This window comes from Hyaena hyaena, unplaced genomic scaffold, assembly GCF_003009895.1.
Source record: "Hyaena hyaena isolate Hyena2069 unplaced genomic scaffold, ASM300989v1 scaffold_1355, whole genome shotgun sequence".
Lineage (NCBI taxonomy): Eukaryota > Metazoa > Chordata > Mammalia > Carnivora > Hyaenidae > Hyaena > Hyaena hyaena.
In genome coordinates this window covers 165,158-191,003 of record NW_024081988.1, presented here as the reverse complement: position 1 = coordinate 191,003, position 25,846 = coordinate 165,158, and the positions used below count along the sequence as shown (strand labels likewise).

At 43.1% G+C, this 25,846-nt stretch overlaps 1 protein-coding gene across 2 annotated transcripts in view; it reads right to left on the bottom strand.

Annotated features, from left to right (window-relative positions):
• LOC120225219 (synuclein alpha interacting protein) overlaps window positions 1–25,846 on the bottom strand; it is a 158,190-nt gene that overhangs the window by 56,348 nt on the left and 75,996 nt on the right. For both annotated transcript variants that reach the window (XM_039223470.1, XM_039223471.1), the window contains exons 2-3: window positions 23,221–23,324; window positions 9,666–9,738 (exon numbers count right to left, since the gene is read on the bottom strand). In XM_039223470.1, the coding sequence (XP_039079401.1) occupies window positions 9,666–9,738; window positions 23,221–23,277 (130 nt within the window). In that variant the 5' untranslated portion in view covers window positions 23,278–23,324. The remainder of the gene's footprint in view (window positions 1–9,665; window positions 9,739–23,220; window positions 23,325–25,846) is intronic.

Genomic DNA, 25,846 nt, shown 5'->3' with positions numbered 1-25,846 from the left:
TGGGGAACTAAGAAGTAACAGTGTAAGTTGGGAAGGGGCACTAATATAGTCTAGGCTCAAACTGACCCAAATGGGAGCCACTTGATACCTATGGCTACTAAGCAGTTAAAATATGGTTGCTGGTACTGATAGCAGTTCCAATTTCTTGGGTTAAATTAAAGATATTAAATTAATCTCATTTGTTTATAGTTTTTAAATGTGGCTATTAGAAAAAATTTATATAAGTGGCTCACTTTGTGTTTCTGTGGGAACATGGTGGTCTAGGGAGTCGGGTACAGGGGCCCTGAAGAGGTGAAGGAGGTGTGGAAGAAGGAATGACGTATGAAGAACATAGCACACTGGAAGAAATGAAGAAGATTCCCTGATGTGACTGGCAGGCAGGCAGGGAGGGAACGGAGGCATGGGAGGAAGCCTGCAGGACCAGGAGATGATCACTCATGGCCCTGAAGGCTGCATGAGAGAGTTTTGCAAATTTTGTCTGGAGAACCACCTTAGAAAACTATTGCTTGGTTTTGAGCATAGGCTGACACGCATCATGGACAATGGATAAGCATCAAGGTGTCTTAAGTGAGGTCTCCTCAAACTTGAATATGCACAAATCACTTGAAGAACTTATTAAAAAATGCAGGGGCATCCCGGTGGCTCAGTCAGTTAAGCGTCTGACTTGATTTCAGCTCAGGTCATGATCTCATGTAAGAGATGGGCACGTTGGGCTCTGCACTGACAGCACAGAAACTGCTTGGGATTCTCTCACTCTCTCTCTCTCCCTCTCTCTCTCTCTCTGCCCTCTCTCTCACTCTCAAAATTAATAAATAAACATTTTTTAAAAATGCAAATCCTGATTCAAGTGTCTGAGGTAAGGTCTGAGAGTCTGCCTTTCTAACAAGCTCATAGGTGATGCTGATGGTCCTGGTTCTAGCTCTGGGCCACACTGTGAGATACCCCAAAGGGTTGGACTTTTGTAGAAGACATGGACCCTCTCCAAGGATCCTTCAACTATGAGATTCTAGGATTCTGTGTCTATGACTTGAGTTTCTTTCATGACTTCTTTTTCTTTTTTTTAGGGGAAGAGTCAGCGCAAAGGAGGTATGTGAATAAACAGGGCTCATTTAAAATTAAAAAAACATAGTTTTAAATGCCTATTCATTTTTTGAGAGAGAGAGAGAGAGAGAGAGAGAGAGAGCGTGAGTGCAACAGAGCACAAGTGGGGGAGCGGCAGAGAGAGATGGAGACACAGAATTTAAGCAGGCTCCAGGATCTGAGCTGTCAGCACAGAGGCCAATGCGGAGCTCAAACTTATGAACCATGAGATCATGACCTAAGCTGAAGTCCGATTCTTAACCCTCTGAGACATGCAAGGCACTTCTACATTTTTTAATGTTTATTTTTGAGAACGAGTGTGAGTGGGGGAGGGGCAGTAGAAAGGAAGACAGAATCCGAATCAGGCTCTGAGCTGTCAGCAGAAAGCCCAGTGCAGGGCTCAAACCTACAAACCATGAGATTATGTCCTGAGCTGAGGTCGGATACTCAGCCAACTGAGCCATCTAGAGACCCCCAAAGGAGTCACTTTAAATGGGAAGACAGAACACCTTTAATTTTGGGAGACAAAAAGGATGTTTTCCGCAAGAAGTAGGCTGCTCTCTGAGATGAAGTCCTGAAACTTCTATTTCCCACTCCCCTTCCCCCTACCCCATTGCATATACTCACACTTCTGCCTTGGTCTGTGAAGATGAGTGAGGGAAACCAATCACTCTCCCTGGCGACAGGATGCAACTTTGGAGGCTGCACAAGGTACAAGGCACTCTGTTTCTATATCGCTCTTTCCTTGTCTCTTGGCTTCTTCCTTTCCCTTCCCACCTAAATGATGCTTATTTCCCTACTTCCAAATTTTCACCCTTCCTTCCCACAGACTTCCATGAACTCACTTCTACCAAGATTTCTTTATCAGTGTTGAGGGTGGGAGATACGTTTTTTAGAGTTCAATAAAAATAAACCAGAACATGAGAGAGGAGACCCCTTCTCCTAAGTTTCCTTTCCCTTTAACATCATCTCTTCTCTTTTTCTTTTCTTTCTTTTAATTTTTTTTTTTCATTTATTTCTGAGAAAGACAGTGTGAACAGGGGAGGGTCAGAGAGAGAGGGAGACACAGAATCTGAAGCAGGTTTCAGGCTCCGAGCTGTCAGCACAGAGCCCGACGCGGGGCTCGAACCCATGAACCACAAGATCATGACGTGAGCCAAAGTCGGACGCTCAATCGACTGAGCCACCCAGGCGCCCCTCTTTTTAGTTTTTTAAGTTTATTTATTTTTAGAGAGAGAGTCACTTGAGTGAGGGAGAGCCAGAGAGAGAGAGAGGGAGAGGGAGGATCCCAAGCAGGCTCTGTGCTGACATGGGGCTCCAACTCCCAAATCATGAGATCCTGACCTGAGCCAAAATCAAGAGTCGAACGCTTAACCAACAGAGCCACCCAGGCGCCTTGTCTTGTTTCTTTCTTAATTCCACAATGCTAGTCAACTTTTAGAAAACCAGGGAGCTTGGGGCGCCTGGGTGGCTTAGTCGGTTAAGCGTCCGACTTTCGCTTAGGTCATGATCTCGCGGTTTGTGGGTTCGAGCCCCGCGTCGGGCTCTGTGCTGACTGCCAGCTCAGAGCCTGGAGCCTGTTTCAGTCTGTGACTCCCTCTCTCTCTGACCCTCCCCTGCTCACGCTGTCTCTCTCTCCTAGAAATAAATAAAAAACATTAAAAATTTAAAAAAAAATGCTCACGTAAAGAGATGACAGGACAAGTGTGTGATGTGTTTCAGTTCTGCTCCTTCTAGTTATCTGCAATATGATCAGAGTTTTACTTCGAACTTTTCTATCATCCTCCTGCTCCCATCTTTCCCCACACTGACTTACACCCTTTCTCTCAGAAACATAAGCTAAGTGTTAACAGATTAAAGGCAGAGATGGTCTCTCCCTCTGGAGAGAGGGGGCAGGTCTACCTCCATGGGTAAGTTTTGGGCTTCATTCAAAATGATGGCCGTGCACATTCCGTAGCAGCAGAAAGAAGCAGCAGATAAAACTTTCCCTGCATCACAATTATAACTGTGCAAAAACAAGGCCGCAGAAAAAGAAACACTAGAAAGAAATGTAGCGACATTTTGTTTTGGTGGCAGGATTAGTTAGTTGTAGTTTTTACCTTCCATTTTGTAAAAAACCTTTTTAGAGAAAGAGAGAGAAAGCAAGCACAAGCTGGGGGGGGGGAGGGGAAAAGGGAGAGAGAGAGAGAATCTCAAACAGGCCTGTAGTGTCAGCACAGAGCCTGACCTGGGGCTTGATCCCATGACCCTGGGATTATGATTTGAGCAGAAATCAAGAGTTGGACACTCAACCAACTGAGCCACTCAGGCACCTCTATCTTCCATTTTTTAATAATGGATTATATCACCTTTATAAATTCAACTTTGTTAAGGAAATATAAAAATAATTGTTTTACTTGACTAACATTTTTATCTAGATGTTTTACTGTATGTGCATTTTTACTGTGGTTAGAGAATTGAGATTTTGTCATAGGTGTTTGATTCTTGGCTGTATTAGACTGAAGGGTTCAATTTTTTTAACTGAGATTTTAGAAAATGTGTTTCCCTCTTCTTTGGAGTCCATTTTACATTATATCACATGAGACAGAGTCATCAGCAGGCTTTCCTATTTAAACTGCCCCACCAACCTTCAATTACAAGCTTTTAGCATTAAACCATAATAAAACTGAAAATAGAGGGGTTATATATTTAGCCCCATCAGCTATATACAGAAGGGCCAAGGGGATAAATTTCATGTCAACTTGCTATTTTTGGTGTTGGCTGAAATCCTTGAAAATATTTAAAAACCACATCTTTTCTTTTTTTTTTTTTTAATTTTAGAGGGACAAAGAGTATGAGCAGGGGAGAGGGCAGATGAGGGGAGAGAGAGAGACAGAGAGGGAGAGAGGGAGAGAGAATCGTAAGCAGGCTCCATGCTTAGCATGGAGTCCAACTCCAGGCTCAAGTCCAAGTTCTTGGAATCATGACCAAAACCAAAAACAAGAGTTGGATGCTCAACTGATTGAGCCACCTAGGCACCCCCAAAACCATGTATTATCTAAGGTTCAGTGTTTATCACAAAGTCTGCTCTCAGAAAGACCAAAAATATAGCACATGTGCAATGCGTTTAAATGTACAATCACAATGCCTTTTACCAAATATCTATCAGATAGGAAGTTTCAAAGGAAAGGCTTTCCTTTGCTCACTGTAATGCAAATTACAGTCCATATTATGTAGGCTTTAAAATTCTTTCAGAATTGGGGCGCCTGGGTGGTTCAGGGGGTTGAAGTGTCCGACTTCGGCTTAGGTCATAATCTCACGGTTCATGCATTCAAACCCTGTGTCAGGCTCTGTGCTGTCAGCCTCAGATTCCGCCCCTCCCCGACCTGTACTCTGGCTGTCTGTCTCTCTCTCTCTCAAAAATAAAACATTAAAAAGAATTTAAAATTTTTTCAGAATCTTTTCTTAAACACCTCCCAGGGCCATTTCTTACTGTTACCTAACTGAGTTTTCTCTTTTCAGCACACTCTCAGTTCTCACATATGGAGCAGTATTAATATTTATCTACCTCTTTTCATGAGAAAATTATCCAATGAGCTTAGCAGATACTTATTTGGAAAGAATCACAAGACACTTAAGCACCATGAATTGAAACCTATGTGTATTTGAGTGTCCAATCAATTAAGGAAAACTCCAAGTCAATGAAACTGAATATGTCTGATTTGAATTCCATATGTCGACATATATTAGTCCTCATCTGGCAAAAACCATAGGGCAGAGTTAACACTCACTGCCTGGTGGTGTCCTCTTTTCCTTCATGGGCCGTAGGGATTAAGCAGAGGATATGTGCAAATGTTTCACAAATGACTTCCTTTCCCAGGTGCAAGTTTTCACACATAACTTCCTTGCTGCTAATCTCTGTTTCATACCAGTAGCTGTCTGTGGCTCCTTGGATGAAAATTACTGCTCAGTTGAGTCAACTTCATAAGGCTCTGGAGTCAGAGCTGGTTTCAAAGGCATCTTCCAGCTCTAGAACTTTGGGCAAGTAATTTATGTTCTACAAGCCTCAGTTTCCATGTCATTAAATTGGGCATAGCAATGGTCCTCCCTCAGAGAATTATTCTGAGGACAAATAAGCTGCTTACAGAGGACCTGGGACACTGAGCACGTAAGAAATAACTTGGGTCTCTCAAAAGTACCATGGAGCTCCAAAGAGAGGGCATGCCTGTTCTCAAGGGTGAAACTTCTAATTCTTCACCTCCCTGCCATCTTCTTGTCATATCTCCAATACCTTCATACGACTTTTCAAAGCTTGTTTTCTCAAGAAATTTGAAGCTCAGTCACAGTGCAGTGTAACTGATGGAAGAGAGTTTAAAATATTATTCCTGTCAGAGGAAGGTGTTGATTTCAACAGGAATTGAAGCCCTCAGCTAACGGAAGGGCACCTCCAGGGCACGATTATGCCCATCAGAGAGCTAGTGGAAGGGTGTGGGACGCTGCCTATGCCTCTGGCAACACCTGCCATTTGCCCACCACAGGGCTGTCCCAGGGTCTAGGGACGATGGGGAATGAGCTCTAGGCTATATGTCTCACAGAGGGGCTTCTAAGGCCACCAAAAGGCTCCTTTGATGCTCTTGCTTCTTGAGAGGAAAGAGCAGAAAGGATAGGCATGTGTGTTGTCTGTGACGCTCACTTGGGAAGGCAGGGGAGGTGGGAGCTGAGTGTTGGAGGCTGACCATGGGACTGACAGGCTCTCATCAGACCACACAGGGGGCCACCTCAGGTTCAGTTTCGGGTCCTCTGCTTCAAAACAGGGTGCTGGTAATTTGCAGTCATCCACGAGACAGCAAGAAGAATGAGCAGAACACACTTAAAACTGTGGAGGGAAATTTCAACCTGGAGAAGACCACACCTGAGTGATGGCCATTTTTAAACATCCAGCGCCTTGTCCAGGAGGGACTGCCCTTCTCCATGGATCCAAAACAAGAACTAGGAATGAGGGATGGAAATTCCAGGGACACTGATTTTGGCCGAAAGAAAAAAATGAGCCTCTATGGTTGGGTAGCCTCATGGGACTGTGAACTCTCTGTCATTCGAGGAGTAAAGTGCAGGCTGTATCATCCCACAGGCAGGATAATAAGGGTCCTGTCGAGATCTGATGGGCTTTGGACTATGTGATTTTGGTTTTTGCCTTTTAAAAAACTCATTTGTAAGTAACTCAGTTTTCTCATTTGTAAATACATTTACGAAAGTTAAAAAAAAAACATTACAAAGAACAACTGTATATCTTTTATCCATAGTCATCAATTGCCCACATTTTACACATTTGCGGTATTATCTGCATGCCCACTTGCTCTCTATCTCTCTCAGACCTTATGAGTTTGGGGTCCCTTCTTCTACTGAGAGTTAAGATTCTACACACGGAGGCTTCTTTTCAAGTCATAAGACTGTAGAAAACCTGAAGTCCTGCTAGCGTCCTTTACGTAGCATTTAGCGTAAAACATAAAACTGAAGTCCGCTTACGTGATCGATCGATACAGCCCCAGGGAGTCTGACTCTGACCATCTCCCAGATCTCATCTTCATTTTGATCACCCTGCTGCAGCTACAGTGGTTTTCTTTTTCTTCCTCATACTTGCTAGGCTCATTCCTGACATAGGGAGTTTGCACTTAAGATAGTTCTTCTGCCTTCAACCGTCTGCACTGGTGATCACTGGCAGGGTCCTTTTTAACACTCTCAGACCCACCCCCCACCCCGCCCCACCAAATGCCCTCCTCCAATGCCTACAAGTTACCCTATCACCTTGCTTCAAGTGACCTCTTTCCACCGTGTGAAATTAACTGGTATTAATTCGTTAGCTCGCCTTTTTGTCACTCTCTAGAATGTAAACACTGAATCTGGGGGCCTTGTCTACATCTCACTCATTCCCCTGTCCTGAGTGCTAGTGACAAAAAATATTCAATTATTTGATGAATGAATAAATAAAAAGGACAAATGGATCCAAGAACACCTGTTCAAGGACTTGTTCGTGTGAAGATGGATGGTAACAACTGAGAACTGACACAAAATAGAAATGGCTTAGTACACTTTACAAAGATAAAGAGCCTTTATCTGGGGGATTGTATGCTAAGCAATGGTAGGTTTGGGGAAGAGTTTCCCCACAGGGTGCCTGGTCCAAAAGAAGGGGTGGAGTTTTTTCAGAGGTCAGTGTGCCTTTGGCTGCCATCTGTTTGAAATGATGACCATAAAGGTAGAAATTTGCAAGTCCTCCTGGAGCCAAATCCTCATAGGTGGTTGATCTTAGCAAGACTGGAGGGCTGTAAGGAGGTGGTATTTCCATAACTGGATACCCTTGGAACTAACTGAGAATGCCTCGATTCTTTCAGAAACTGAAAAATCTTTACTCTGTTGAGATTCCTTTCAATGGAGCTCACCAATAATCTACAGCGATGTTACTGTTAGATGGATTTTTCTATGTGTTCTAGGATCACTCTTGCTCTAGTAGAAAGTAGTTTGACAGCCTCCTGGTGAGGTGTACGTGTGATTCCAGTAAAAGGCCTGAGTCTTACCCATATGTGTCCATTTCCCGTCAGATCTAATTACTGCCGATGACCTTGAGCACTGGGTCTTTGCTCTGGGTACAGTTTAAAAGCTTCTGCACTTGAAACTGGCCTCCTTATCAACCAGAGCAGAAATGTCCAACATCACCTATTGTGCAAGTGGTGAGAAGACACCTGGCCTGGAGAAAGGGGAATGAACCAGCCCCAGGAAAAATGATTTTTTTACAGCTTTGGTTAATGCACTTACCTCGGTAAGCAAGAACAGCTATTAAACAGAAGAGCAATTCACCTCTTAATCCATGAGGGAAAGATGCTGATTTTTAAAGTTTTGAAAGGATAGTATCCTAAAATTAAATTAATGCCACTAAGTCAAGCTATTTGAGAGGAAGCCTACGCTTCCTATGTAGGCAAGATATTTAACGTCTCTGCTGTGCCCCAGTTTACCCACCCACAGCATAGACATGCTAAGTACTCTACCCATGGGGATTTTAGGATTAACGGAGCTAATGTGAGTAAAGGGCTTACAACAGTTCCTACCACATTAAGCGCTTGCCACGTGTTTGTTATTATTTCTTCTTTCTCACTCTCCACCTCCAGTTAAAGAAATAGGCAAATTCTGTATCTACAAAGTAACTTCACATACCTCACCGAACTCTGATCCTAACCTGGTAACACTGGCAAAACAAGCTTCTTCTTCATTTTGTTGACAGTCTTAGGCTGTACATCATAGGGGTGATAAATCAGTGAACTCTAACTTGAACTCAAGTCACTGCCCACAGTCAGAAATTCAACCTTGGAGCCTGGTGTGATGTCTTGTAAGGAGTCATGTGTGATGTTTTAAAGCGTCATGGCTAGAGCCTTTGTTGAACCCGACAGAAACTTGACATTGTTTGAAATTAAAAACAAAACAAAAAGAAAAACCCAAAACACTGAAGGGATATGAAGACTTTTATGGGAACTTAGAACTATCCTCTGCGTTTCTGACCCAAACATTGAAGCACCAGTTTCACTCACACAAAAAAACACAGAGATAAACAAACCTAGAAAGACTAATTCTTTGTCCCGCCTCCTCTACACAAAGTCTCAAAAGTGAACAAGCCGTCCAGGAGAAAAGTGGATTAGCTTTGGGCAAGTCTTCAGTTAGAAAGACCTAGAATTCCAGTAACTGCACAGGTAAGGGGCCTCTATGAAACTCAGTACACCTCATCTGAGGATTATCTGGAGGCTTCCATCCCCCATGGTTCTCAGGATTCTAGCTACTATCGGAGGAGGGGAGCTTTGGCACGATCAACGGCAGTGCCTGATAGCAATTACTTCAAAAAAATAATAAGCATCCTTTCTTAGTTTAATGCCATAGGATCGTTCCCATCAATATCCTTTTTCATTTTCATTTTTGCCCATCATGGAAGAGAAAAGGAGAGAGGCTTAATCTGATTTACAGAGGGAAAAACGGCCCCAAATGTTTTTTTTTTTTTTGGGTCCGGGGTGGGGGTGTGGACAAGGAGAAAAGGTCAACCAGCTGGTTTTCATCTATAGGCCATAATTCTCTGTTTAGTTTACACTATTAAACTCCAAAGTTCTGCTTTAATCTTAACTGTTACAGTATGCCTTCATGCAGATCCTATCATGTCGCATCCCTGATAGGGTTTCAGGCTCTGGCGAGGCACCATCCCCAAACTGGCCCTTGCCATATGGGTAGTAGACGCATCCAACATTTTTTCATTGGCGCCTCCATCATTATGTTTTGTCACCGATGGTTTCTCGGGTTTTCAGTAAATTGCCGCGTATACTGTGGTTTGGAGCTGTCGAGATGACAGCCTACATTTATTTGTATACAGCTGAGTCCTCATTAGGGCCTCCCTGTCCTGTTAGCCTGGGGAAGAAGACCTAACATCTGCTCCTGGAGGGGGTGTGTTCAGGGGGGTAAAGGGAAAAGCCATAAAGGGAAGACAGAAGGCAGGGGCAAGTTGTGGAAGGGGGAGGCAGCTTTCTGGGGTCCTCCACTCTCTCCAAGTCAGAAGGAGAGGGGTGCGGAGAGAGACCTACCTGATCTGTCCTCACTTTGCGCATCACATCTTCGGCACAGTTCGGGGATGGTCTTGAGTGACGTCACTGAGTACTGAATGGGAAGCCGAGGGAGAAAGGGAATAAAACAATTTAGAACAAGGGCACTGCATTCATTCAAACTGGCCAGAAAAAGCAAAGCCCCAGAAGTGATACTTGCATACAACATACAAATCCAGAAAAGTCTAATTTTATCCTAAGCGGGTTCCTAAGTGATTTGACAGCGTCCCAAGCTCTATCTATAAGCATCGAAGCAGATGTATATTAAAAGGGGCCATGTACCCCTGCGTTAGCATGCAAAGTGTAACCAGCAGACATTCTCTCTCTTGTTGCTTCTGCTACTTGTGGAAGATGGAAGAATTTTCTGGCCTTGAGGAATTTCTGGAAGGTGTCCATAATATTTGCGTTTTGAGTCTAGGTGTCAAGGGCCAAGAGGAGAAGCACCCAGCTTCCTGAAACACCCAGGGAAGCCAGGAGCCTCACCTGTGCTAATATTATCTGGGCCACACCAACATCCCTCAACTTGCCACTTGCCAGAGATTTTACTGTGTGGCATCTGTGAGCTCCACGGGAAATACGGGGGGGTAATGTTATAAAGAGCAAGGGAACCTTGGTTCTCTGTCTGAAAGCTAATCTGTTTCACATATAGATTAGTCTGAATTGAAAGAAACCACCTCCCGGGATCAACCCAGGTACCGACTCAGGCGCTAGCTATCAGGATAACAAATTACGACATAAGGGGGAATAAAACCACAAGGACGAAAACAAATGTAAAATCAATAGCTCTGATTTACGGGGGCTCTGTCTGATGCCAATCAATCTTTGTTTAGAGAGGGATGTTTTAAACGAAAATAGATAGGATGAACTATTTCTTGAATCAAAGGACCATCTTCAATCATACATTAACTCATAAAATACAGCCCCCTAAAAATAGCTGGCTCTGTACCTTTGGGGATACTGTTCTTATGGGAATGAGAATGTATGATAAAGGACACCACTGGCATAACTTGGGGGGATTGAGAAAAAACCCTTTAATCTGAAAGAAAAATGATCACGGGAAACTCATTAGGATTATTCTAGCATCACAAGGAGGAATGTGTAATTAGGGGCCATTTGTCAATACGAAGGTACTCTCGTTAGCTTGATGTCGACAGATGAAGCGAAGGGCCTACGTGGAGAACCCCCAGTGCTTTCCACGTGATGGCAGGACAGCAAGACACAGGGAGGGGGCAGTTGTATGTATTGTCAATTTGCCAACTGCCTGTCACAAACAAATTGAATTTCCAGGTTTTCCAAGTGAAAAGTGAAATCTCCAATGACTAATTAGAGAAATTACTTTTACCTGTCTGATGCAATACCATCCTGTGTATGTTGGCCATTCCTCAGAGACTGCAGGTGCTCCTAGCACATCCACTCACACACTCAGAAGGGGGGAGGGCTATCTCTTTAACCAAAAATGAACTTCAAGCATTTTCCCCCTTTTACAGTACATTCTTTGGGGGATGGGCATAACATAGGTACAGAAGGCATTTTTCTTGTTACTAATAAGGCACCTTATGTTCCTGGCCAAGTACAAGCTCTCTAAGGAATCCGGTAGCTTCTTGAGACCAGCTGGTACGGGTTAAATAATTACACAGTTTATAATTCAATTAAAATGGGGCCTTTTGTTTCCACGGACATGTGCCCCACAAAACACCCTTTGGCATAGTCTCACCCTGGCTCCTTCTGTTTTGTTTTGTTTTTCTTCCAAGGCAAATTTTAGAAAGAGGGAGCTGAAGATGGATTGTGTTTAAACAGAGCTAATGATAAATTCAATACGGTCATTCACTGGGCTTAATGTTATATATTTGATTAAACTGGCTAGCCTGCTTTCTCCATTTTTCAGCCACATGCATCCTAACTGCTACCTTTCAGCACAAAGCCAGGCACATCAGACTCTCTGAATGATAAGCTCTACCTCCAATGCTTCCTATGTGACCTTAAAGGTCCAGAGTGTGCAGTAGCTTTTAATGTAATGAGGTTCAAGTTCGAGCATCACAGGCTACTCCGGGTGGTGTGGGGACTGAGCAATAGGCAGAGGATGAACTTTGCGGAGCCCCACGTAGCACCTCAACCTACATGACATGAGGCAGCTCTGTCTCTCAACCCCCGACAGACAGAAAGTCACTTCTGTGAAGGTATATGTCTTAATTCTTTGGGAATAATGATCTTGAAGGAAAAAGTCATTTGCTGCACCTGGTAGTGAAAATTACAAGCACAGTCATCTGCGAAAAGGATGATGAGTTGGCCAGAAAATCAAAGTTTTGGGGAAGTGGAAGGGTACGTGGAATGTCAAATTCAGCAGAGACCCCAATCTACACTGTGAACAAATCTACCATCCTTTACAAAGACACAAGAAACAAAATCAAACAAAAAAAGTTTGTGTATCGGCTTCAGTAAACACAAACAGTGATTTCTGGATGGAAGGTGAAGTGTAAGAGAATGTTGTATGGTCAGGTCGAGATGGGAAGAGTGGCCGAGGAAACATACAATTCACAAAACCCACATGCAAAAATGTTTTCATATTTGTACATTTGGGAACAAGCAAATGACCTGGGAAGTCTCTCTTGCATGAATGCATTGTCTTGCCATCTGGGAGCTGAAAGGCGGGGCTCCCCAGCCCTTCATCCTGGTGCAAAGGACAGATGGCCTTTCACAAGGAGCCGTCTGATCACCAACCCACCTCAGTCTCCGGACAATGGCCAACTCCCTGGGCATTTTGGCCCTATCAGAACCAAAGCCCAAAGTGCCTGCCCTGTTTCTTGCTCCCAACCCCAGCCTTTATACTCTGTTCCCTTGATGCTTATTATCCTTGGGTGATAGTGAGTGGTTAAGAGAGCGGGGGTTGCAGATGGTTGCGAAGCACTACGTTTCCTGATTTTATGTGGCTCTTGTTCTCTTTTCTAAAAATCTTCCAGAGGTTAGTCCTGTAGAAATAGCCACTGTGATTCAAACTTCCTTTCTAGGTCTCAAGAAAAGCCCTTTCTACAGGTTGACCAGCTGCCTCCCCTTCTTCAATGTGCATTCAGTGTGCATTCAAAGTTTAGTTCCACTTTCTGTACCTGTACTCCAGGGTCCTCTTGGCCTGCAAAGCCTTCTTCCAGCCATGCCAAAACTGCCTTTCTGCAAGGCCAGCTTGCGCCGTGCTTTCTGCATGAAACCTGGGCTAAGTGCTTCAGCCCTAAATGACCTTGCTCTTTTCAGCCCTTGGTAAAATATTGCCTTGCCTTGTGTGCTCTGTTGTTTCCTAGATGTTAGTGTTGGCTCCCACGAGTGCCCGAGGGAAAAGATGGTGTCTCTGACTTGCTTACACGCATGGCACACAGTGTCTTCCTAACTATTTGTCGGAAATAGCAAGACAAACACATGCTGGATGGATCCCCGGGCAAAATGTTATTGCTGTTCAAAGGCTTTCTTTCATATTTAGGTACTAAGTGGGCATTTCCTCCATGCTTCCATCTTTGCACTTGAATTAATTAGCTTTCTAAAATGCAGCTTTGACTAAGGTACTTCTCTGTTTCACATCCTTCAGTAGCTCTGCATGGCCTAGAGGGCGAAGCTTTACCATGAAGCCTCCATGAGCTCAGACTTCTCTCTTACCAGTGTCCACTTCTTTTTTGATTGTGGCAATACAAAATTTATTAGGGATGCCCTAACTACTGCTCTACCTGTCTACACTATTTTGCATGCTATTACATCGACCTGGAATGCCATTCTACCCGTTCCACTAGGCAAACTTTTTTTTTTTTTTTTAATTTTTCAAGATCTGCCTGGGAGTCACTTCTACAAAATCTTCTCCCACACTCCCAGATGGAAGCAATTCCAGCTTTCAAAGTGTGCTGTCTGGACCAGTAGCATAAACACCCTCTAGGAACTTGTTAGGAATTCACAGTCTTGGGCCCCATCCCAGAAACTCTGAGGGTAGAACCCAGCAATCTGTATTTTTATAAGCTAACCAGATGATTCTGATGCCTGCTAACATTCAGGAACAACAGCTTTGTATGTATTTCAGGCACATGTCCATTACAGGATCCAACCCATGATATTTCACTTATATGTTTACATCACTTTCTCTGCTTCCTGAGGGTGTGGACAATATTGTATTTACCAAACATAGTGGGTACTTATTGAACTTGAATTATAATAAATTCCCCTATGCAACCATGATTTTAGTGGTGTTAAGTAACAGTTAATATTTATATGGCACTCATCTTCCCAAAAAAACTCATTATTACAAGTCTAGCAATGAAATTGTGGTATATTTAAGAGAAAAAATACACCTCTAATAGATTAACAGTACGGGTACTGGCTGAGGCACTAGCCTTCTGCATAAAGAACAACGGATCTGGACTCAAAAGATGCTGATTCAAGCCCAAGTTCTGGTATTTGTTTAACTTTTAAATGTTTGTTTATTTTTGAGAGAGAGAGCAAGGGCACGCAAGCAGGAGAGTGTCAGAGAGGGGGGAAATAGAGGATTTGAAGGGGGATCTCCACTGGAGCCCCATGGGGCGCTTGATTTCGTGAACTGCGAGATCACGGCGTGAGCTGAGGTCAGATGTTTGACTGACCCCACAGTCAGTTCTGAAATTGATTAGCTGGGGTTCTGGACAAATCAGTCGTTTCATATCTCCGGGGCTAGCTTGCTTTATTTATAGGACACAAATAAGCATATGTGATAATGCAAGTGACGTCAGTGTGCAAGCAGTGACATGATGCTGAATGCTTTTGTCTCTTCTCCCAAACCTGTTTTCCACCTGTGCACACAGCCCCTCCCTCATTGTCTTCACCACCCTCCTGACTTTTAAGCTCCATTGATCAAGATGTGGGAATTTAAGAGGAAGAAGACAAGGCCAAGCTGGGACTGGAACGGAGAGCCCAGCCTATTCCAGCATGTCACTTGGCTTCTCTTTGGTCTTCCTTCCTTCACGAGAGTCCATGGCCAAGGGCTGACACTGTAACACTACTTCGCAAACTCGTCGATTTTGTCACTCAGCAATGCCAAACAGTATGAACGTGCATGGGATTCATAAGAGTGCGTCCTTTCTCCACCAAGCCACGAGGATCTCTGACCACTCTAGATATTGTTCAAGACTGAAAGGCTTTGGCCCTTATTCCTGAAAGCTGGAGCCAGTTGGGTGAACACGCAGACATTACTCAAGCGGTAACGAGCCACAGGAAAAGAATAAAAGAACTAAAATCCCAAGCACCTTTTGAAGCTACAGACTTTTAAACAGCTAAGGTCTCATTAAATTTCCAAAAGAAACAATTAAACTAGTCATCCAAGAGGCCATCCTGAAATTCACGATTTCTCACAAAGCCTTCCAAAATTCAGGCAGGCATCTCAATACAGCCAGGGAAATAGCACCCATGTGTACACACAAAACTGGCATGGAAAAGCAGACACACCCTGAAGCAAGATTTTCAGAGATGTAGTATTTTCCTGAAGTCTGGATCTCCTCCAGTTCAGGAAGGTGTGTCCTGACTTCACGCCTTCTCCACAGAGGATGTGGCATTAACAGTCCACCCCTTCACCACCAGCCCTCAACTTGTGCTCACGTCTCTTCCTCTCCCATCCCTTCAGGTCTCTGGCTCTGCCATCATCCCTCGTCCCTCCATCTCATTGGCTACCCTCTCGACATTGGCTCCCTCCTCTGACAAACAAGAGGGTCTGCCACTTCAAGACATGCTGCCTCCTCAGTGGACCTTGGGCTTTCTTGATCTTGGGTTCACTGACACCTTTTTTGGAAGAATTGCTGTGGTTCTTTCTCTCCTCCTTCATCTCTTACATTTATTCTTTTAGCCACCACTACATGGCTTCTATTCACTGCCCCAAAGGCCCTACTCTTACTATAGCCTCCAGTGGGTCTTGACTGGAAAATCCAACCATTCTCTTTTTTATCATGACCCATTCCCTGCTATCTACCACCTACTTCTTTAAATTTGTTAGATATTAAGCTTCCTTGTATTCCTCCTATATTTCTGAAAATGATTTCCCAATCTCTTTAATAGAAGCCTCTTTTCCCTCGTACTATGTGGGACATACTTCTGCACAGTTCTGTTCTTGGAATATTCTTCCTTCCACATTCCATATTTCACAGGTGGTGAAACAGACGCCCACAGTCTCAACCACCACCTCTACAAAGCACAGATACTGGTGATCTACATTTTCATATATTCATTCCAGACCACTTTAAATACATTTCTTTCTATGATTTAGGCCTTTGTTAAATAAAACTATTACAAATGATCCTATTTTGAAATGCATTTGATTTTTATTCTTGCTCCTTGTTTTTATTCTATTGGGAGGGTTTTTTAAATCAATAATAATCAAATTCTTGGGGTGCCTGACTGGTCAGTCAGTTAAGTGTCTGACTTCATGGTTCATGGGCTCGAGCCCCGCATCGGGCTCTGTGCTGACAGCTGGGAGCCCGGAGCCTGCTTCAGATTCTGTGTCTCCCTCTCTCTATGCCCCTTCCTGGCTCTCTCAGTCTCTCTCTCAAAAATAAATAAACACTAAACAAAGTTTTTTAAATAATAATCAAATTCTTTTATGCTAAGACATTTTTTGTAGTTGGTATTTGGGAAAATTCAGTAGCTGTTTTTCCCATTTTAAGAGTCTACCACATATAGTACTGTAACACTCATATGTGTAGTCGGGCGAAAAGATGAAGGTCCACATTGGCAAATGCGGTGAGGTATCACAGCAGTGAATGGTCCCCCTTTGCGAAGACAAGTGGTCGTGGATGAGAAGAGATCTTGATGAACTGAGCCAATCAGAGGTGACCAACAGTCCCAGCAAGAGTCATTTTCAACACAGGGGTTATATGCATGGTTTCTACAGTCAGACTGCCATGTTATATGCTGGCTTCACTTTCTAGCAAATTCATATTAGTTACTTGACCTCTGCCTATCAGATTCTTCATCTGTAAAGCAGGGTAATAATGGTGCTTATGTCAAGAGCATGGCTGTGAAGACTACAAGTTTAGTAATGTAAAAATTAAGTAAGAGAGTCTGATTCAAGAAAGAGTCTAAGTATTCAAAAAATGCTAACTATAACATTAACAGGTCTACAAAATGAGCACTCAGAAGTGAAGCCAAAGCAATAGCAACTATTGAGGCAAAAATTACAAGTTACAAAAATTTACGAAAGAAATGTAACTTGCAGTAAGTAGGGCGCATGGCTGGCTACAATCCTTGTGTAGCTTCAGTGATGGTCTAGTTTGAATTGCGAGCCAATTATCAATCACTGCAAAAACATAAAGATCATCAAGAGCAGAGTTTGATACTGTAATTAAATGTGACCTTCTGGGGAGTCAACCTGACATTTCATAATATGCTCAATTATTATAGTAGGGTTCTGGAAGCTCTGAGAACATAGATCGGGTCCAGGTCATTCACCCAAGCCTAGAACTGCTCCTGAAACACTGTTAACAGTTTAATACATGTCGTGGAGTAGATCAGCACGGATCTAGTTGTACATAGAAGGTAAATAGTTTGTGGGAGTAATCTGAATCGTCAATCTAATACATGCTATAACTTGCAAGCAAGATAAGACATGTTAGGGCTATCCTCAGAGTAAGAGCAAAGGAAAAATCCTGGCAGGCGATCATTCTTGGAAACCACTCTACCTATAAGGCTGTTCTCCACATTCTCAGGAAGGGGTATCAAGTCCAAAATGTCGAGTCTTGGGGCACAGGTTATGGTGTTCGGCTCTTATACCACCAATGGGACATGAACATATCATTCATCTTGTCTGGACTAGATGATTCCTAATTCCTTTCCTGGCAGGTGTTACATAAACAAGAGAACACAGACAACACAGGCTTCTAGAACAAGGCATGGGGTTTTTGATAACGGGCACTGCAGAAGGAAGGGATGAAAGGTAATGCAGACTTGAATACAGGACATTTTCAGAAAGACCACGTGAATACCCAATAAAGGCAGGTCATACCGAGAAGCATTAAGAAAAGATTTACTGTAGATAAGAGCAGGTGACTGCTACGAAGGGCAGGGCTGATAGACAGTCAAGAAGGGATGGAGGTGGCCAGAGGCCACGTGAGAGTCTTGGCCACCTTGTAGGAAGCACATAAATATATTAGGACTTCACTCAGGTAGATTTCTGGCTAGAGAGGAGGGGCAAGCCAGGTTCTTTTTACCTTGATTAACTTCACACTCTTTTTCACTCCTAAAAACAGGGCAAAAGCTATACTCTTGACTCACTCAACTCTCTGCCTGAGTCCACTTGAAAAGCTCTATCTGCCCTTTCTTGGGGCCTCTCACCACTGTGACATGGCTTTGTGGAAATGTAATGAAACCCTGGAAGTGTCAGTGGATTGAGCTGAGCAAAAAGTAGTGCACGCAAATCAGACGGGGGCAAGTATTACAGTGCAAGGATGAAAAAATGTGCAAACCCACTAAAGAGATTTGTTTGCCAAAAGAAGTTATTTTTCTATCAGACTGCGGCTCAATCACCCTGGGAAAACAAATCCACATCATTCTGTGCTATTAGTCTAGGCTTCAAGGGCTTGGATCAAAGGTTAGAGTGAAGTGGAAGGCCGTTTATTTATCTTGATTTCATGTGGCTTGCACAAAAAATAGACTGCCCAAAAATGTCATCTTTCACCAAAGTTGTAGTCACAATGGTACAGAAAGGTGGCAAAACTTCCTGAGGGGGAACGGAGTATATCCTCACTTCTGTCCGCGTGCATGTGTGTGAGTATATTTACATGTATATGTACCTGTCCATATGCACACATAGGTATGCAAATAGGTGTGTATTATATAAATACATGGGCATATATTTATACACATCCATATATAAAATCTCATGTGTTCTCCATGAACTCCAGGGCAACAGGTCGAAATGATAATTATCATGTCACAGATGAGAAAGGGGACGTGCAGTAAAATTAAGAGGTTTGCCTACATTCTCTTTCCCTTCTTTTATTTTATTTGGAATATATAGCAACCCCATTACTTCCAAGCAGCTATTTGCAACTGCATCAGTACCCACTGAGGATAGCAATGGCATTTATGGACTGGTCCAGGGTCTATATACTCCACCGGGTTGCTCCGAAGGGGAAGAGGAATGTGGTCACACAGTTCTGTGTTTAAATCCTGGCCCTGCCACTTACTTATCCATAACCTTGTGAAAGTCATACGACGTCTCTAAGGCTCAATGTTTTTTTTCATCTGCTAAACAGGATACTGAAACAGGGCCTGCTCCACCGAGTTAATAGGGGTCTTCAACAAGGCACCTGACTCACAGAGTGGAGTGTGGCCCATGGCAGAGCCTGCATCTGAGGGCTGGGAGTGATGTTCCTCAAGAGATCCTCTGTTCAGCCTCTGGTTTGTTCCGTTCTGTGTATAATGTAATCTGGGGGAAAAGGAAATTGGGCTTTCTTTTTTCAAAAATTTTTAATGTTTATTTATTTTTGAGAGAGAAAGACGGAGCATAAGCAGGGGATGGTCAGAGAGGAAGATAAAGAATCTGAAGCAGGCTTCAGGCTCTGAGCTGTCAAGACAGGACCTGATGTAGGGCTTGAACTTACAAACTGTGAGATCATGACCTGAGCTGAACTCGGGCGCTTAACTGACTGCACCACCTGCAAATTGGCCTTTCTTAAAAAAATAAATACACTGTGGCTACTAAGGACTCTGGTAAAATAACATCCCAGTGCATTTTTAGGCTTCAGGAGAAGGGTCTGGCTTCTGCAGGAACAAAGAACGAAATCTGCAAACCCATTCTACAGAAACAAAACCCTATCCTCTCCCTCACAGACCTGCAGGGAATGTGCAACTCTCTCTCTTTTGAGATGGCTGGGTGACAAGAGTGTGTAGTTAGTTTAAACCGCACATTTTGCAAAGGATGGATGTTATTTCCGAGTCTGGGAACCTTCAAAATAACTTGATTGCCTTCTGGGTTTTGTCTCATGAGGTAAAGGCAGAAAAGTTCTAGTTGCTGCTTTTCCACCAATATACAGCTTGTGTTTTAATTAAAACAAGAACCAGGCTCATGACCAGCAGGGAAAATCAGGAAACAAGAAAGCTCAGACAATGTAACAGGGCTGCGGCTAGAGCACTGGAAGAGCAGTTACAGACTTGGGAATCTTTTCAGAAACATTTTTTTCAAAGGTATTGAGCATTTTCATCCCCACTCCTGCCACTTTACTGGGAAAGAGGTGTACATGCTGTCAGAGATGGAGGTGATGGAATCCTAAAAGTAAAGGCATGTTTATGGAAGGCTATATTCTTTTTATGCCAGCGAATTAGCAAGTCAAACACATCTCTGTAAATGTCAGCATCGGAATAGTTTCCATTTAGCTCTTGAAGCGGTTCTAACATTCAGTGCTCCTAGTTTACCTAAAGATGCCGAGAACAATCATTTTGATATCGAAGAGGTAATCGCTGCTTTCCCCAAGAAGTGATTATCTAAGAATAGTCAATTCTGGCACAGTTAAGGGATTGAACCTGGATCGGATGGCACTACAGTAAAACCTTGGATTGTGAGTAACTATTCTGCAAGTGTCCTGCAAGATGAGCAAACATTTCTAATCAACTTTAACTTGATAAATGAGCGATGTTTTTGCAATACGAGTAGTAAGTGATGCCGAACATCACAGGATCACAACTGAGCCAATGATTTTTGAAATTAGCTTTGATATATGAGCGCTTTGGATCACAAGCATGTTTCCAGAACGAACTATGCTCACAAATGAAAGTTTCACTGTATTATAAAATAATCTACCATATTATCAAGGTTGCCAAAGTAGAGCTTCTTCAATTTCACATGGTTGATGAAACACCAGGATGGCTTGCCCTCAGTACCACCAACACTTTAAGCCAGGTAATTCTTTGTTGTAGGAGAATTCCCTGTGGACTTGACGTTTTTCAGAAATGTTTTTCAGAAACATCCTTGGTCCCTATCTACTAGATGCCAGGGGGACACCACCCAAGCCACCACAACCAAAAATGCCTCCAGGCACTGCCAAATGGTCCCTTGGGGAGTGGCTAAAATCAACCCTGATGGGGACCACTGGAATAGATTTAGAGAGGCAGTCAACTGTTGTAGCCCAAAACAGGTATTCCGGAGACAAAGTGCTCCCCGCTAACCAGGTGGCCCCGGACAAGTCAGGGAACATCTCCACGCTTCAGAGTCCTCATCGGTAAAATGAAGATCATGGCAAGTTCTTGCCTCACTGGAGGGTTGTGAGGATTAAGTAAGACAACGCCTATCCCAGAGGGAGCATTCGGCAAATCTTAGCCATTATTGTCTTAAGGATTCTACACAGTATCACTTTTTCCCCCTCTGATGTAAGTATAAATGCAGGTTAAAGATCCAAACAATAGAAACATCCTTAAAGGGGTGGGGTGGGGGTGGGGGGGAGTCGAGTACAGTCACACAATTACAGATGGGTAATCTTTATTTATGTCTCAGAGTGGTCAAATTGTAGGAGCTCGACTATTACATAATCCTGTATCCCGATTTGCTAAACAGCATCAGCTATTGCTTAACGTGGTTTATTATCTTTCAAGTGGAGATCCCTAATTCATCCAAATTATAGGCTGCTACCAGATGATTCTTCAGTAAATACAAATGCTCTATTGTATTTAAAGGAAAAAAAAAGTCTTGACATGACGCCTGGTTTTTTCCCTTGGGTTCTTTCTTCACCATGGGCCATATAAATATTATTGTTACTATTCACTGAAATAATATGAAAAGCCACCATTTTTAAGAGAAACTTAACTATGTGCCAAGCTATGTGCTCCATGTGTATTATTATTTCATGCAATTCTCAAAACAGCAGTAAAAGTTGGTGGGGATCTGGGAGAGGCAAAGTTACTATGCCCCAGTAGCACAGGTCAGAATGAGGCTGGAGCCCAAAAGGAGCCTTCCGAACTTGGAGCTCCTTAAATGGTGCTTCATTATCAAAGCTAAGAGAGCTCCCTTGAACTCTTAACCATAACGAGACTTTTTCTTTCTAAGACAGTTTCCAATTCCCTATATTTCCCCACATTATTCTCCACTTTCTTTGCTTCTTCCCACTAGGCTCAAAATACCTCGAGGTGAGGGGCGCCTGGGTGGCTCAGCTGGTTAATCATCAGACTCTTGATTTCAGCTCAGGTTGTGATCTGAACTCGATCACATGAGTCATGAACTCGAGCCCCGAGTGGGGCTCTGTGCTGAATGTGGAGCCTGCTTGGGATTATTTCTCTCCCTTTCTCTCTGCCCCTCTCCCCACTCTTGCGCACATGCTGTCTCTCTCTCTCTCTCTCTCTCAAAATACATAAACTTAAAAAAAATACCTCAAGGTCAGCGCTAATCAAGAACCATGCTCTGAACACTTTTAAGTACGGTAACTTAAAACAGAGAGAAGGAGACAGAAAGATATGGTGGAAAGGAAGAAATTCACTTTATACTGGTCTCAACGAAGATTAATAAAGACCGCCTGGAAGCTCAACTAAGGAGAGGCACAATCCACATTTCCCTGGTACACACAAGACTCATCCAAGGCTGTATGAAATGGGTCATTCATCCAACTCACCGGAGTAATCCAATTCTTGCATACAGTATGCAAAGTTTACTTCAAAGCGAATAGCAGAGTAGAGAAATAACTTTGCCAGAGGTGTGTGAAAAGAAGCTTATCTTTTTGACACCATTTCTAGTGGTGCCACAAAGCTCCATGCCCTGAGACAGTGACGTAAGGTAGGGTCAGCAATTGTGACCATGGAGGTTCTGGGAAGAAAAGTTATAGTGCTAATTTAGAGACAGCAACCTTCTCATCATATCCTGAGAGCCGGGTTTAGTTGAGGGTGTGAGAAGTCAACATGGCAGTTGGCTGGAATCTGAGGCAGAAGTGACTGTGTGTCCCGGGGTAAGTCACCGTTAGCTCTAGGCAGGATGTGTACAGAGCTCCCCTCTGAGCCACAGTGAGACAAGCTGGAAGCAGCAGGAAGGTGGTGGTTATTGTGGCAATGAAGAAGTTGATCAGCTCATGGCTTCACAGGATTAAACAGGGCCTCAGAGGGCTGCTGATCCAGTCATTATCAACGCATGGCTTTTTCTCAATATTCCCCAAAAGCATGCAACCTGTGCTTTCAAGGATTCCTCTTATTGTTCGTTAGGGAATAATTTGGCCATCGTGTCCTTGTGTGCTCCAGTGAATGCTGGCTGTGGTAAAGCCAGTCATATAAAGGGAATTATCATGAATAGGGTTGATCATGCACTCTATACAAGCACTGTATAAATTTCCTCAGTGAGTAATTTTGACAACAGTTAGGAACAGGAGGCTCAATGAGGTCAAAGGCCTTTCCCAACCTGCCTCCCCCACCATGCCACACACACAATTAAGTGAGATTTGTTTTTTGGTCCAGGGGACCCCAAAGCCACATTCAGTCTGCTGCCAACTGCTAAACGTGATTGGAAGAGTTTAGGTTATGCAGATTACAGGGGAAGGTGGCATCTCTGGAAGCACTGTTTACAAGAAGTACGACTTACAGATATATCATCACTGAAGTCAATTTCATCCAAATCAAGGTATTCAGGGGCTTCCATTATTCCTCTTTGCACATTTTGAGTGAAGTCACAGATTTATAAAAGCTCTGGAAAAGATAGAAGCAAAAAAGAAAAGCAAAAGCGTTACTAGCTGTTTTACAACCCAAACTCCTAGGTCTGTTTAAATAAACAAAACGAGCAGAGTAACTGGCTGCTAGTGCATTTCCTCTCTTTGGATATTATCCCTTGGCCTGGCTTTCCCCAGGCTCCCCAGGGAGCACCCAAGGTCCTTTGTTTCACCTCATCTGTATGTGCCTGGTTGATGCTTCCCCACTGACCACTATTAGGAAGGACTCAGACCACACCGGGCACTTACCGCACCCTGGGTGAAAGCAGGGCTTTGCAGATGGGGATGAAGCCTCAAAATCTTAGGATATTCACCCAATTCCCACGTTTACTGCGGGCATAGCCTTGGAAGGTACACATAGCGTGGTAAAGACCAGCTCCCCACAGAAATGACCCAAGTACATGACGGAGACCAACTATCCCACAGCAATGGATGCTTCAGATTTGGTAGCACGACGTCCAGTCCCCCCACCCCTGCACCTCCAAAGCACAGAGATGGAAACCACAGAGTGTGCGCTCGGCGCCCCGCTCCGCCCAGCTTTGCCTGACTGTGCCACAGTGACCCACGCAGGCGCCACAATGTCCTCAGTCAGCACTCGCCTCGGAGCTGCCCGTGACAATCCTTTAAATCTGTCAAGGAAGATACATCGCCTCCCAGTTCATTTTCCCGTCACTTATCATCATCACCATTGGCGGTGGCCAGGGCACCTGCAGACATCAAGAGCAGAAATATAGATCTCCCGGCGGTGACTTTGTGCTCAGTATCTCATGCAGAGTAGCCTTGGATGTTGAAACAGACCTCATTTCCAGAAACCTGTCTTTCTTATTACAGAAACTGTCTTAGGTACGTGGACTGGAGTGTTGGAAATAATTTAGTTTTCCCCTTCGTTTTCTAATCAAGGGGTATCTTGAGGAGACCAAGAAATAAGAAGACAAAGGAATATGTTATTGGAAAGTGAAAATAAGTCTAGGCTGATAAAAATGGGTTTCATTTGTATAAGATCCAGAGTGTAAAAATGCCTGTGTTTGAAAAGGGAACTCTGACTCTGGAGGCATTGCTTTCTCATTCTGAGGTGTTTTTGGAGGTTTTTTTTTTTGTTTGTTTGTGTATTTTTAAGTTACACAAATAGTTTAATTACAATAAATGGGTGGGGGGGGATCACTTGCTATCTGTACCTCAGAGCCAACAGCTGATTTAATTTTCAGTATTTCCTCTTCTTCTCTTCCCACACGCATATACCATTATATATTTAAGTTTATAAGTTTATCTGTTATTTTTTAATTTTCTTATTTATTATTTATTTTGTGTGTGAGAGAGAGAATGAGAGGTGGAGGGGCACAGAGAGGGGGAGAGAGAGGATTCCAAGCAGGTTCTGTGCTGTCAGTGCAGGGCCCGATGTGGGACTTGAAGCCACAAATCATGATATCTTGACTTGAGTGAAATCAGAGTCAACTCAGTTAACCAACTGAGCCACTCATGCACCTCTTACATACTTTTAATTATTGTGGATACAGAGTTGATCCAAGAAAGGATTAGGATGCGACTATCATGTTCAAATGAGATTACCCATTGAGAATAAATACTCAAAGTTCTTCTATAAATTTTTTTTTAATGTTTATTTATTTTTGAGAGAGAGAGAGATAGAGCGTGAGTGGGGGAGGGGCAGAGAGAGGAGGAGACACAGAGTCCAAAGCAGGTTCCAGGCTCTGGTCTGTCAGCTCAAGGCCCAATGTGGGGCTTGAACCCTTGAACTACAAGATCATGACCTGAGCCAAAGTCGGACATTTAACCAACTGAGCCACCCAGGTACCCCTAAAGTTCCTCTCAAATCACATTAAGGTTTAAAATGAAAATGAAAAGAAAATTAATTTGTATTTGTTATATACATATATAATATTGCAAATCAACATTACATATTCATATTATTTTTAACATAATAGTAATAATTTCACAATAATTGTTAATTATACTAATAAATAATGGATATTAAATAATGAATATTAACATATGCTGGTTTTATATATTTATATATTATATCTACTAATACTATTTGATATTTGGATATATATATATACACCCATGGGCACTTGGATGGCTCAGTCGGTCAAGTGTCCAACTTCGGTTCAGGTCATTCGCAGTTTGTGAGTTGGAGCCCCGCCTCAGGCTCTGTGCTGACAGCTCAGAGCCTGGAGCCTGCTTCAGATTCTGCGTCTCCATGTGTCTCAGTCCCTCCCCCACTCATCCATATCTGTTTCTCTCTCAAAAAAAATAAATAAATAAAACATTAAAAACATTATATATATCCATAAATTTTAATGTTTATAGAATCTAAAAAGAGGTCCTTAAGCAAATTGCTTGGTACAAAAATATATCACTTTAATCCTCACAAAGATTTTCAGAGAAAAGTATACATAATCATACTTGCAAATTACACGAAATAAGTTTCTCTTCCATTCTGGTGGATTCTGGGACAATCCAGACTATTTGGATTCTAGCTCATCA